Here is a 14,080-nt window from a genome sequence, read left to right as displayed (position 1 = left end):
TATATATATTATATACTGTGTACATAAATAAAACACTGGCTGATAAAAGTCTCTGAGGAATATTTATCACCTTCTGTCCATCTGAACGAGACAAATAAAGTTTTTAATTTTATTTTGAACACGTTCAAACCTGGAGTTGTTCATGATGGGAGCGTGTCGCGGCACACTGCAGCTTGGTTCTGATTAAACCCGTTCCACAGACGGAACCCGTCACACGTGAAGACACACCCCTTTGAAGGTGTCCCTGCTCGTCTCCCCGTCCAGCAGGACTCTGAGGACATCTGGTTCTGGTTCGGCTGATTCTTGCAGCGTCTCGGGTCTCGGCAGTGACGAAGCTCTGGTAGACGTGGCGTGGTTCTGGTTTGGTTAGAACCGGGCCTGGAGCTGGAGGAGAGGACCCATCTGCTGCGGCCGCCTTGTTGACGATGACGAGCGGAGCAGCTGATGGAGGAGACGGAGAGACGGATCAGAACAGAACCACCGCCTCCAGCTGCACACATCTGTCAGCTGACACACACACACACACACACACACACACACACACACACTGCTCAGCAGCTGATCTGATTTACCTGAAACCAGTTTGTTCAGTCTGACCTGCTGAACTCAGATTGAACTCTCCGGTCCGGTCCGGTCCGGTCCTTCAACCTTTCATACATCTCAAAGCTCAACAGCTCAAAGCCTCTTCTGTCACGTGTTTATAAAACTGGACCCGGTACCAGGACCTGGACTGGGAACCAGGGCTCAAAGCGGGACAAGGACTGGATCAGGTTTTGGAGCTTTATATGAGGACTGGACTTGTGGGTCTGAGCACCGGTCCAGACAGGTTCTGGTTCTGAGGAGGAGCTGAGGGTCAGAGTTTTTCTGTTTTTCTTTGGTTTCTGTCCTGATCCTCCAGTGGGATCTGTTCCCAGCTGAACCGGTTCCATTAAAAACCAGAGACCTGTCAGGTCCCACGTGAAGCCCGACGGGTCTGAACAGGTTCTGATGTTGATGTGATGAAGATCTGCTGAGAGTGACGATGACTCAGCTTGTTCCTTCATCACCTGCAGGTCCAGGTTCTGGTTCAGATCCAGGTTTTTCTAAAACAAAACTTCTCATGGGGTTTTATCTGGTCTGCAGGTGATGAGTCCATTATAGTCCTGATGTCTTTCGTCTTCATCAGTCTCCCATGGGTTCTGTTGGTCTCCTTGTTCTGACCCGGGTCCTCAGTCCTCTGTTTCTGTTTCAGGTGTGCCGGTTCTGATGGCTCCCAGGTGGACCATGGACCAGGTGAGTCTGGTCCCACAGCGCCCCCCTTTGGACTCCTGCTGGATCCCTGACAGAACCCAGACCTGGTTTTTACATGAAACCTGCAGAACTCGAGTCCAACAGAACCAGGAACAGAGACCGAAAAAACTTAATTATTAATTTAATACAAATAATAACAGAAATGAATCAAAGTAAAACCCGAGTCTGATTCAAGAGTTCAACCAGCTTCTGATTTAACTTTATTTGTTTTTTTATTTATTACAAAACAAAAACAAAAAGACGGAAAACTTTTTGACTGAATGAATCAAGACAAAGTCTTTAAAAGCGACAAACAGGAAGTAAACATGACAACAAACAGGAAGTCAACAGGAAGTAAACATGACAACAAACAGGAAGTCAACAGGAAGTAAACATAAACAGGAAGTAAACATGACGACAAACAGGAAGTAAACATGACGACAAACAGGAAGTAAACAGGAAGTTAACATGACAACAAACAAGAAGTAAACATGATGACAAACAGGAAGTAAACATGACAACAAACAGGAAGTCAACAGGAAGTAAACATAACAAATAGGAAGTAAACATGATGACAAACAGGAAGTTAACATGACAACAAACAAGAAGTAAACATGACGACAAACGAAGTAAACATGATGACAAACAGGAAGTAAACATGATGACAAACAGGAAGTCAACAGGAAGTAAACATGACAACAAACAGGAAGTCAACAGGAAGTACACATAACAAAAAGGAAGTAAACATGACAACAAACAGGAAGTAAACAGGAAGTTAACATGACAACAAACAGGAAGTAAACANAACATGACAACAAACAGGAAGTAAACAGGAAGTTAACATGACAACAAACAGGAAGTAAACATGACGACAAACAGGATGTAAACAGTAAATATAAATAAACAGTTCTGTTTGTTTCTACTCTCCTTCATACCGACTGCAGAAGAATCAGAACCAGTCAGAAATGGATCAGAACCATGAAGCTCATTAGAGTTCAGTTTACTCTGAGTTTGTTTGTTTGTTTCAGGAGTCAGCTCAGCGGTCCGGTGATCCCGGTACCAGTCGGGTTCTGATCCCTCCTCCCGGTCTCCCGTCCGTCTCCTCGTTTTTCAGTCCGTTGCTGGGCAACAAGCGGCCGGTCACCAAGCGTCACAGGAAGTTGCTGCTGAAGACTCCGCCCCCCGGAGGCCAGGAGGTTCTGCAGCAGCCGGGGTGGACCCAGAAGTCCCGGCTCCGCCTGCTGAAGCAGGTGTGCTCCAAGCTCCACCCCTTCTCCAGCAGGAGGCAGGTGACCCGCCAGCAGGTGTCCCGGATCTACGTGGAGGACCGGTTCCGTCTGCTGTACTGTGAGGTGCCCAAAGCGGGCTGCTCCAACTGGAAGCGGGTCCTGATGGTTCTGGGCGGCAGCGCCCGCTCCACGCAGGACATCCCGCACGACGTGGTGCACTACTCCAACCGCCTGCGGCGCCTGGAGAGCTACGAGCGGGCCGGGCTGGTCCGGCGCCTCCGGTCCTACACCAAGGTTCTGTTCGTCAGGGAGCCCTTCCAGCGCCTCGTCTCCGCCTTCCGGGACAAGTTCGAGAGTCCCAACCGGTACTACCACCCGGTGTTCGGACGGGCCATCATCTCCAGGTACCGGGCCAACGCCACGAGCGCCGCCCTGAGCAGCGGCGCCGGCGTCACCTTCAGGGAGTTCGTGCGGTACCTGCTGGACGTGCGGCGGCCCGTGGGCCTGGACATCCACTGGGAGCCCGTCAGCCGGCTCTGCAGCCCCTGCCTGCTGCGCTACCACTTCATCGGCAAGTTCGAGAGTCTGGAGGAGGACGCCAACCTGCTGCTGAGCGCCATCAGAGCGCCTGCCAACCTCACCTTCCCCGACTTCAAGGACCGCAACCCGAAGGCGGAGCGGACCTCGTCCAGAATCACACAGAGGTACTTCTCCCAGCTGAACGCCACCGAGAGGCAGCAGCTCTTTGACTTTTACTACCTGGACTACCTGCTGTTCAACTACCCCAAACCCTTCTCAGACCTGCACTGAGCTCCGCCCACTGCGCTGAGCTCTGCCCTATGTACCGAGCCCCGCCCCCTGCATTGAGCTCCGCCCTATGTACTGAGCACTGAGCCCCGCCCTCTGTACCGAGCCCCGCCCCCTGCACTGAGCTCTGCCCTATGTACCGAGCACTGAGCCCTGCACTGAGCCCCGCCCCCTGTACCAAGTTCCGCTCTCTGTACCGAGCCCTGCCCCTGCACCGAGCCCCACCCTCTGCACTGAGCTCCATCCCTGCACCGAGCCCCGCCTCTAGCTGCACCAGAACCAGAACTTTAAACACATCTTAGTTTAATAATTGCTGAGTCAGCGGATCAGGATGTGCCTGCAGGGACCACCAGCTGTTTGAGGTCACCTGTCCTCACCTGGAGCTGGATCCATCTCCTGGTTCTGACTCAGACTGAAGCTGCAGCCACTTCTGTGAAGTTCTGCTGAGCTGACCCGTTCTCAGGTACAATAGCTGGGAGCAAACCGGATCAGAACCGACTCCTGACACTGCCAGCTTTTATATTTAAAGTTTATTTTTTAATAAACAGGTTTTGTTCTGGTCCACATCCTGAAGACCCGGGTCGTCTGTCAGAACCTCCCAAACTTCATGTTGATTTTAATAAAGAGAACTAAAACCTGATCCAGTCTGAACGCTGAGTCATCGTTTTCAGCTGCTGAGACATTTTAGCTTTTAGAACTTTTATACTTTTTATTTTAAATTTTTTTTTGTTTGCAAACATTTTCCCGCAGAAACAGCTGATTTATTTAGTTTCTTCAAAAACGTTGTTCTCGTTCACATCAGCTTCAGCTACTGGCTCTGATTTTATTTTGTATCATGTCAGCTTTTAGTTAGCATTAAGCTACTTAGAGCTTTTAGTTAGCATTAAGCTACTTAGAGCTTTTAGTTAGCATTAAGCTACTTAGAGCTTTTAGTTAGCATTAAGCTACTTAGAGCTTTTAGTTGGCATTGAGCTACTTAGAGTTTTAGTTAGCAATTGTTACTTTTGGCCTTTAGGTGGTTATTTGTAACTTTTGTCAAAAGCATAAATCTAAAACTTCTTGCTATCTTTAGCTTTTAGCTAGCATACAGGTGCCTTTGTCTACTGTAGCTGCTACAACTTTGAGATTTTAGTTGACCTTTTGCTACATTTAGCATCTAGCTAGCATTTACTTTAGCTCACTGTTTTACTGTTTTAGTTTTTACTTAGCATTAGCTACTTAAAGCTTTTAGTTATTAGCAATTGTTACTTTTGGCAAAAATGTAAAACAACTTCTTGCTATCTTTAGCTTTTAGCTAGCATTCAGGTACTTTTGTCTGCTGTAGCTGCTACAACTTTGAACTTTTAGTTGGCCTTTAGTTACTTTTGGCTTTTTGCTACCTTTATCTTCTATCTAGACTTTTAATACTTTTGATTGTGTTACTGTTTTAGCATCTTACAACTTTTAGCTGCTGTTCGACTACTTTGAACTTTTAGTTGGCATTTTTCTGCTTTTGGCCTTTTGCTACATTTAGCATCTATCTAGCATTTCTTTAGATCACTGTTTTACTGTTTTAGCTTTTAGTTAGCCTTTGTAGCTTTTAGTTTGTCTTTTGTTACTTTTAGCTGTTTTAAACCTTTATGTAAGACTAAAACCTTTTGCTGAGCTTTTAGTTTACTTTAAATTTCCTGTGACATGCCTATACTTCAAATACAAAAAGTCAAAGAAAGCATCTTTATACTTAAGAAAACTGGCATAGTACACATGATTTTACCCATTTTGTCACATAACTGGCCTGTTTTCCTTTGAATTTGGCTCATAGTGAAACAGGAAGTGACATCAAAGGGGAACTCAATAAACTCGCTGGTCTCTGTTTATTAGATCAAAATTATTTAAACTTTAACTGTTCTTCGTCTCTTTGATAGCAACTCAAAATAATGTAAAGAAACATCAGATTCTTCTCCACAGTCTCTGTTAGCTTTTGTAGCATCGCTCTGTTTACATGCAGACATTCCCCTTTGACATCACTTCCTGTTTCTTCACGAGCAAATATCTCAACAACCGTTTATCTGAACGAAGTGAAATTTGTTTTGCAATATGTTATCAATGTTATCTTTCAAAAAACACATTCATGTTTATTACAAAAATTTGACGTCCCAGGCCCTTTGAGCTACCATACTTTGAATTTAAAGTGGTTCTTCACTACTTTTAGCTTTTGGCTGTGGTGACGATGATGATCCTCTTCATCAGCTGAATCCATGGAGGGTTTAAAAGTGTGGGATGAAGAAGCTGTTGGTCATGTCAAAGAGGGCGGAGCCAGGTTACCTGGACAGGTGAGGCAGGCAGCATCACTAACTGATCTTAATCTTCATCCTGGTGATGAAGACTCTGAGCAGCACCAGAACTTTCTGTAAACTCGTGGAGGTCAAAAGTCACCAGGATGCTCCAGTGCTTCATGGCACGCGCTCTGCTGCTCGGAGCGGTTCGAGGCGGGGTGAGGGTTCGGTGGTTCTGCAGTGAACTGGGTCAGTGTGCGCGCACCCACTCAGCACGGTCATGGAAATGGCGCGCGTGGCCGCGGGCCATTGGGGTGTCTTGGATGACGATGATGATGATGGAGCTTCGTCTGCTCGAGGACCGGAGTCTGGATCAGGACGAGCTGAGGAACAGCTGCTGCCTCCCCCACCCGGATCAGTCGGGGCGGGACAGATCCCTCCCGACCCCCCGGGGGTCTGAAGAGGCCCGGGGCCACGCTCCTCTTCCAGCCCTGCTGATTTCATTCTGACGGAGACGCGATCTGATCTGGCTGCTTCGGCTTCTCTCACACCGCAGGACCCACAGAACCGAACCGAACTGGGCTGAAGAGCAGCCGGAACCCGGAGCCGCAGACTCCCCATGTCCTCTCAGGTGAGATCCGAGCACGTGCTGCCAGTCTCCAACCTGAAATCTGGTTCTACACGTCGATAGTTAGGCTCGCCACCAGACTCCGTTCAAATAACGTCTTTTTTAATTCTTCTGCGAGCAAAGCTTTAAGTATGATAAAAACTTCAACATGACCTGTGAGCGAACGTATCGACATTTAATTCGGCAAAAATATTAATGTTTTTAAGATAAATAAATCAAAATAAAACAAGTTTTTGTTTCTCGATTCAGTGTCTTGGTCTTCCTAAACGCGTTTCTGATCGGACAACGTTTGGTATTATTTTAGTAGATATTTATTAATAAAAGCCTTTTAAAATCCCATAGTAAATAAAATATGTCAGATTTAAACTAACAGATCAGATGAGTCGTGCTGTCAGTGAGTGGAGCTGCTTAAATCTGCAGTTTTTTTAATGGAGTCTGGAATGAGACGCAGACCGGCGTTACTCTGATCCGGAGGGCACGTGACTCAGAAAATTAGGTTTTCTTTTATTTCTCACTGTTTCAGTAAAATCCTATCGGTTCGGAACAGCCTTTGTTTAAAAAGGTCCCAAGTTGGAGGCGGGGCCAAACTGCCTCCCTCTGCTGTTAGAGTTGGGGCGGGGTTAATCCATAGACCCCCCCACCCAGGACATCAGCCTGGACAACAAACTGTGTGGTGGGGTGATGATGATGTCATTTCTGATGTAAAGCTCCTGCCTGTGTTTACCTTCTACAGGAGGGGCGGAGCCTGTCCAGGATGTCTGTAAGCCACTCACCTGTTTCACCTGTGGGTGCCCAGGGCATCCCGTCCCCCGCTCAGCTCACCAAGGCCAACGCCCCCGTGCACATTGATGTGGGGGGCCACATGTACACCAGCAGCCTGGCCACGCTCACCAAGTTCCCTGAGTCCAGGTGAGGGTCTGTCAGCGGACAGGTGCGCTGTAAAGGTTCTAAACGTGGTTCTGACCAGTTCTTGTGTTTTATTGACCTGTTTGTTAATAATGATCCTGTTTTGCCCCACCTGTCTGTGTGTGCACGTGCAGGATCAGCCGTCTGTTCAACGGTTCTGACCCGATCGTGCTGGACGGTCTGAAGCAGCACTACTTCATCGACCGAGATGGAAACATCTTCCGCTACATCCTGAGCTTCATGAGGACCTGCAGGCTGCTGCTGCCTGAGGACTTCCAGGTACACCTGGTGATGTCACACGATCATCTGATGATGTCATGGTCACCTGGTGATGTCACGCGATCATCTGATGATGTCACGATCACCTGGTGATGTCACACGATCTCCTGGTGATGTCACACGATCACCTGGTGATATGGTGATGTCGCACGTTCACCTGGTGATGTCACACAATCACCTGATGATGTCACACGATCACCTGGTGATGTCACACGATCACCTGGTGATGTCACACGATCACCTGGTGATGTCGCACGATCACCTGGTGATGTCGCACGTTCACCTGATGATGTCACACGATCACTTGGTGATATCACACGATCTCCTGGTGATGTCACACGATCTCCTGGTGATGTCANTCACACGATCTCCTGGTGATGTCACACGATCTCCTGGTGATGTCACACGATCACCTGGTAATATGGTGATGTCGCACATTCACCTGGTGATGTCACACAATCACCTGATGATGTCACACGATCACCTGGTCATGTCACACAATCACCTGATTATGTCACACGATCTCCTGGTGATGTCACGATCACCTGGTGATGTCACACGATCACCTGGTGAGGCTCCAGGTCTGACCTCTGACCCCTCCCCCAGGACTTCCCCCAGCTGTACGAGGAGGCCCGGTTCTACCAGCTGACCCCGATGGTGCGGGAGCTGGAGCGCTGGCAGGCGGAGCGGGAAGCCAGACGAGCGGCGCCGCCCTGCGAGGTTCTGGTGGTCCGGGTCACACCGGACCTGGGCGAGAGGATTGCCGTGAGCGGAGAGAAGGTTCTGATTGAGGAGGTCTTCCCCGAGACTGGAGACGTCATGTGTAACTCTGTGAACGCCGGCTGGAACCTGGACCCGACCCACGTGATCCGCTTCCCGCTCAACGGATACTGCAGACTGAACTCTGTACAGGTGAGACTGTCAGCCAATCAGAAGCCAGCAAGAGGACGCCCCACTTCCTGCTGGTTCTGTTCCGGTCAGGGTTATTATAGTTAACTAAAACTAAATAAATAATGAAACATTATGTAGTTAACTACAATAAATAAAAACTGCAATAAAAGACCATACATTTTTTACTAAACTAAAACTAACTGAAATTATAGACAGAATATCCTTAGTTTTAGTGTTTCAGTTTATTTTAATGGAGTAGTTTCCATCAGCTGTGGTCTGTAACAACACTTGTTTACAGTCTGCTGCTGCTCAGCATCACCTGCTAAATGATGACAAATGTTGGGAGAAAACAACAACGTCCACTTTGGGATTTCTTTGAAAGCATTAAAAATGCAATAATTAATAAAAACTAAACTAAAATTAAGCATTAAAAATGCAATAATTAATAAAAACTAACAAATCCACTGTAAAAACTAATTAAAACTGAATAAAGAAAAAAGTCACAATGAAATAAACCTAAACTATAATGAAAAATCCAAACTTTTATAACCTTGGATCAGGTTAACTCATTGACCTGGCTCTCCATGTGCTCCTGCAGGTCCTGGAGCGTCTCTTTCATAAAGGCTTCAGCATGAAGGCGTCGTGCGGCGGCGGCGTGGACTCCACCCAGTTCAGCGAGTATATCCTGTGCCGCGAGCTGACGCTCAGCAGGTCCAGGAGCAGCAGCCCGATACGGGTCAAACAGGAACCTCTGGACTGAGCTCAGGGACTCACCTGGATCAGGACTCACCTGAGCCGGACCCAAACAGCTGGACTCGACCCGTTTGTGTTTGGTTCAGATAAAGAGAGAAAAATTCAGACAAAAGTTTCTTCTTCTTGGTTTTATTTTGTAGCAAAAAGGTACAAACACGTGTAAAACTGCATCAGGCTGAAAACAGGAAGTAGGAAATATAAATAAATTCAGAACCATCAGAACCGTCCGGCCCGTGGACCAAAGCTCAGTGTTCGGCGTCGGTTCCAGCTAAAGGGGGCGGAGCTAAACCCAAACTAAAAGTTGTTTTAAAGCGTTAAAAACCTTCAGACTCTTGAGGTCCGACTGCGTCTACAGGTTCTACAGCTTCGGTCTTCATCAGAACCGAGGTGATGAAGAGGAGGAGTCACTTCCTGTGAGTCACATGGTGGGAAAAGGTTCAGATTCACATTTAAAGAGTTCAAAACCTTTTTTAAAAATGAGAAAGTTCTGGTTCTGGTCTGATCCGGTCAAATGATCAGATGATTGGTTGATTGTCGGACTCCCAGCAGGAAGTGACACCTGTAGCGCGTCGATCACGATTAACCGTTAAAACCATCGAGGCGTCACGATCCGTCTCCACCCCCACCGCGACCCGACCCGGTTCTGAGAGGACGATCAGAACCAAGTAGAACTCTCTGAACCGCAGCGAGCTGGCGTCCTGAAGGGTCCACTCAGAAGGCACCTGTTCAGGTACAGGAGTCTGCAGGAAAGGGGGCGGGGCACTGATAGCTAATCAGAGCAACTTCCTGTCTGACAGCCAATCAGAGCAGACACACAGACTGGTCCAGTTGTGGTTTATCCTCTGATGAAGCTTTGAGGCGGGTCGAGGTGGGTCCAATCAGAACCGATGGCGTCATCAGTAAAACCAATAAAACCAAAGTTCCTTCTCACGGAGGACTAACGTGGATCAGAACCGTCCCTGAGAGTTCTTGTAGAAAACTTCCTGTGTAAGAATCTGTGGAGGTAAAACGGAGCAGAGTCCAGGTTCTGGTTCAGGTGGTTCTGGTCTGACTCCCAGCAGCAGGGAGGGGTCTGAACCGGACCTGAAGACTCAAGACGTTGTGTAACAGCAGAGCTGAGGGTCCGGCCTGTGGGCGGCGTGTCCAGGTGAGATGCTGCGGTTTAGGAGCATCACCCCGCCCCCTCGCCATGACCGGAGGACTCGGGGGCGGGGCTTATCACTTCAGCAGGGCCTTGTAGAGCGTCAGGGACCGGGTCGTGCTGCGGTCCTGCTCCAGACAGAAGATGAAGTCCCTGAGGTTGACTCGTGTGATCCGCTGCCGGAGCTGCTGCTGCCGGGGGGAGGAGCTCACCGAGGAACCCACACCTGAGCCCGAGGCCACCTGGGAGAGGAGGAGAGGGGGTCAGAGACACCGACACCAGAACCAGAACCGGAGCAGGGTACCAAAATATTCCAGTGATGAACCCTGAGCCTTCAGGTTTGGTAAAGAGTTGTTTTGATGTTTGAACGCCCCCACATCCTCCACCCCCTGTGGTGAGGGGTCAGCCTCAGGAAGAGGAGGGGGTGGGGCATCTCTAAGCCCCTCCCCACTCTGAGTCTGCTGAGCTGAAACCGCCTGGAACAACAGCCCGAGGCCAGCCCTGACCCCTTTTCTCAGTGCTGTTCAGACTGGAGGGGGAGGGCTGTGAGTATCATGTACCTCTGAACTCAGGCTCCACCCATATCAACAGTGGGTGGAGCCACTTCTTTTATTTGAGAAAATAAACATTTTTCTAGGACGTTTAGCTGTAATTAGTGTGTTCAGAGGGGAAGTGGGCGGGGCTTACAGCTCCCACAACACGGACCCTCCTATAAACCGGGTCGTGCTGCACCTGGCCCGAGCCAACTGTGTGACGCCGTACCTCGCCGCCGCCTCCGGACTCCAGTTTGCGTTTCTTGCGTGGCCCGATTGCAGCGAGAGCCGTGAGGTTGGCGTCCCGCTGTCGGATCTCCGCCTGTTCCTGCTGGTGCCGCTGTGGGAGGAGACAGAGAAGACAGACGCAGTGAGGACAGGAAGTCACCTGCAGGACGCCGTGGCTTCAGGTGACACGACCACCTGAAGCTGTCTCAGAAGAAGAGCTCATGAGAACACATTTCAAACATGTGGAAGAATGGGGGCGGAGCTTAAATCTGATTAGATTTAAATCTGTGAAAACAGTTTCATCAACAAACCGGAAGCTGTTTGTTTCTGACGCTGCTGCTGGAAGAAACGAGCATTTCAGAATAAAAGCATAAAACTGAGTGCAGGAAGAAACAAGTGTTTCAAAATAAAAGCATAAAACTGAGTCTGCAGGAAGAAACAAGCGTTTCAAAATAAAAGCATAAATCTGAGTCGTACCTCTTTTGCTTTCTGCTTGAGCCGGATCTGTTCTGGATCCTCCTGCCGGGCCCGGCTCTGGAAGACAAACGTCAGAGTTCAGGTTGTGTCTACAGACCAGGATTAACGGGTCTGCACAGGTGTGCACAGGTGTGCACAGGTGTCTGGTACCTTGGCGGCCTTCAGCAGGATCTCTCGCTCCTGCTCGTCTTTCCTCTGCTTCTCCAGCCGCTCGAGCTGCTCAAAGAATCTGAGCTGAGATCGAACATCAGTCGTCTGCTCGTAGTGCTCTTCATCCTGCCGAGGAAGACCAGGGAACCGTTACAGACCCGGTCCAAAACCTGAGCAGTGAGAATAAATCCTGTGTGGTTGTGGACCCGTGTGTGGTTGTGAACCTGTGTGTGGAGGTGGACCCGTGTGTGGACATGGACCAGTGTGTGGTTGTGGACCCGTGTGTGGTTGTGGACCTGAGTGTGGTTGTGGACCTGTGTGTGGTTGTGAACCTGTGTGTGGAGGTGGACCTGTGTGTGGTTGTGGACAAGTGTGTGGTTGTGGACCCGTGTGTGGACGTGGACCAGTGTGTGGTTGTGGACCCGTGTGTGGTTGTGGACCCGTGTGTGGTTGTGGACCCGTGTGTGGTTGTGGACCCGTGTGTGGTTGTGGACAAGTGTGTGGACGTGGACCCGTGTGTGGACGTGGACCCGTGTGTGGTTGTGGACAAGTGTGTGGCCCAATGTGTGGTTGTGGACCAGTGTGTGGTTGTGGACCAGTGTGTGGTTGTGGACCAGTGTGTGGTTGTGGATCCGTGTGTGGACCAGTTTGTGGTTTTGGACCAGTGTGTGGTTGTGGACCCATGTGTGGTTGTGGACCAGTGTGTGGTTGTGGACCAGTGTGTGGTTGTGGACTCGTGTGTGGTTGTGGACCAGTGTGTGGACCAGTGTGTGGTTGTGGACCAGTGTGTGGACCCGTGTGTGGTTGTGGACCAGTGTGTGGTTGTGGACTCGTGTGTGGTTGTGGACCCGTGTGTGGTGGTGGACCAGTGTGTGGTTGTGGAACCGTGTGTGGACCAGTTTGTGGTTTTGGACCAGTGTGTGGACCAGTGTGTGGTTGTGGACTCGTGTGTGGTTGTGGACCCGTGTGTGGTGGTGGACCAGTGTGTGGTTGTGGAACCGTGTGTGGACCCGGTGGACCCGTGTGTGTTGGTGGACCCGGTGGACTGGTGGACGCGTGTGTGGTAGTGGACCAGTGTGTGGTGGTGGACCTGTGTGTGATTGTGGACCCATGTGTGGACCAGTGTGTGGACCTGTGTGTGGACGTGGACCTGTGTGTGGTGGTGGACCCGGTGGACTTGTTGGACCCATGTGTGTAGGTGGACCCGTGTGTGGACCCGGTGGACCCAGTGGACCCGTGTGTGGAGATGGACCCGTGTGTGGACCCAGTGGACCCGTGTGTGGACCCATGTGTGGAGATGGACCCATGTGTGTAGGTGGACCCATGTGTGGACCCAGTGGACCCGTTGGACCCGCCCCCTCTTGCCTTGCCGCCCTCTGAGCGGTGCTGAGCGATGACTGTGACCTTCTCCAGCAGCGAGCGCAGCCGGGACTCGGTGGCGTGTGAGACCAGGTTCACCACGTCCAGCGGGACCTCCGTCACTCCCTGCTTCTTGGCTGAGGGAGAGAACCGGGTCAGAACCAGGAGGAAACACGGTACCAAGTCATGTTTTTATGGAAACAGCCTGCAGGTGGTTCTGCAGGACCGACTGACCCGTGTCCAGGATGCGCCGGTGCAGGAGGCCCGGGGGCAGGAAGGACTCGTCTTTGCAGGATCGGATCTTGGTGCCGACCAGCTCCGAGCTGGTTGCTAGGATACGAGCGTTTTCCTCGCTCAGGTTGACGCCGGCCATCGACGCCACGTCGTTGATGTCATCATCGTCCCTGTGGGCCAGGAGGACCGTCAGTCTGACCTGGGACCTGAGCCAGGACCTGACCAGAGACCGGTTCAGACCTGAGACCTGGGTCAGACCTGAGACTGGGTCAGACCTGAGACTGGGTCAGACCTGAGACCTGGGTCAGACCAGAGACCTGGGTCAGACCTGAGACCAGCTCAGACCTGAGACCAGCTCAGACCAGAGACCTGGGTCAGACCAGGGACCTGGGTCAGACCTGAGACCAGCTCAGACCAGAGACCTGGGTCAGACCTGAGACCAGCTCAGACCTGAGACCTGGGTCAGACCTGAGACCAGCTCAGACCAGAGACCTGGGTCAGACCTGAGACCAGCTCAGACCTGAGACCTGGGTCAGACCTGAGACCAGCTCAGACCAGAGACCTGGGTCAGACCTGAGACCAGCTCAGACCTGAGACCTGGGTCAGACCTGAGACCAGCTCAGACCAGAGACCTGGGTCAGACCTGAGACCAGCTCAGACCTGAGACCTGGGTCAGACCTGAGACCAGCTCAGACCAGAGACCTGGGTCAGACCTGAGACCAGCTCAGACCTGAGACCTGGGTCAGACCTGAGACCAGCTCAGACCAGAGACCTGGGTCAGACCTGAGACCAGCTCAGACCTGAGACCTGGGTCAGACCTGAGACCAGCTCAGACCAGAGACCTGGGTCAGACCTGAGACCAGCTCAGACCTGAGACCTGGGTCAGACCTGAGACCAGCTCAGACCAGAGACCTGGGTCAGACCTGAGACCAGCTCAGACC

General features: G+C 50.6%; 3 protein-coding genes across 5 annotated transcripts in view; 2 read left to right on the top strand and 1 right to left on the bottom strand.

Annotated features, from left to right (window-relative positions):
• Positions 1 to 3,945, top strand: part of si:ch211-269c21.2 (carbohydrate sulfotransferase 8) — a 9,469-nt gene extending 5,524 nt beyond the window's left edge. For all 3 annotated transcript variants that reach the window (XM_014026786.1, XM_014026783.1, XM_014026784.1), the window contains 2 exons: positions 1,232 to 1,272; positions 2,298 to 3,945. In XM_014026786.1, coding sequence (XP_013882240.1) covers positions 1,232 to 1,272; positions 2,298 to 3,308 — 1,052 coding nt within the window. In that variant the 3' untranslated portion in view covers positions 3,309 to 3,945. The remainder of the gene's footprint in view (positions 1 to 1,231; positions 1,273 to 2,297) is intronic.
• A 1,467-nt stretch (positions 3,946 to 5,412) lies between these two features.
• Positions 5,413 to 9,129, top strand: LOC106531025 (BTB/POZ domain-containing protein kctd15). Its single transcript, XM_014026779.1, has 5 exons — positions 5,413 to 6,191; positions 6,922 to 7,097; positions 7,229 to 7,373; positions 7,980 to 8,285; positions 8,863 to 9,129. The coding sequence occupies exons 1-5, from the start codon at positions 6,180 to 6,182 to the stop codon at positions 9,022 to 9,024; spliced, it is 801 nt and encodes a 266-aa protein (XP_013882233.1). The 5' UTR covers positions 5,413 to 6,179; the 3' UTR covers positions 9,025 to 9,129.
• Position 9,130: 1 nt separating this feature from the next.
• The window catches only part of LOC106531020 (transcription initiation factor TFIID subunit 4), a gene marked incomplete in the record, with an annotated part of 12,124 nt that continues 7,174 nt past the window's right edge, over positions 9,131 to 14,080 (bottom strand). The window contains 6 exon segments of the mRNA XM_014026774.1: positions 9,131 to 10,400; positions 10,921 to 11,031; positions 11,397 to 11,453; positions 11,547 to 11,672; positions 12,912 to 13,042; positions 13,140 to 13,309. Of these exon segments, the coding sequence (XP_013882228.1) occupies positions 10,236 to 10,400; positions 10,921 to 11,031; positions 11,397 to 11,453; positions 11,547 to 11,672; positions 12,912 to 13,042; positions 13,140 to 13,309 (760 nt within the window).

The sequence above is a fragment of the Austrofundulus limnaeus genome, unplaced genomic scaffold, assembly GCF_001266775.1.
Source record: "Austrofundulus limnaeus strain Quisiro unplaced genomic scaffold, Austrofundulus_limnaeus-1.0 Scaffold588, whole genome shotgun sequence".
Taxonomy (NCBI): Eukaryota; Metazoa; Chordata; class Actinopteri; order Cyprinodontiformes; family Rivulidae; genus Austrofundulus; species Austrofundulus limnaeus.
The sequence above is the reverse complement of the archived record's forward strand: the minus strand, read 5'-3'. Positions and strand labels throughout refer to the sequence as shown.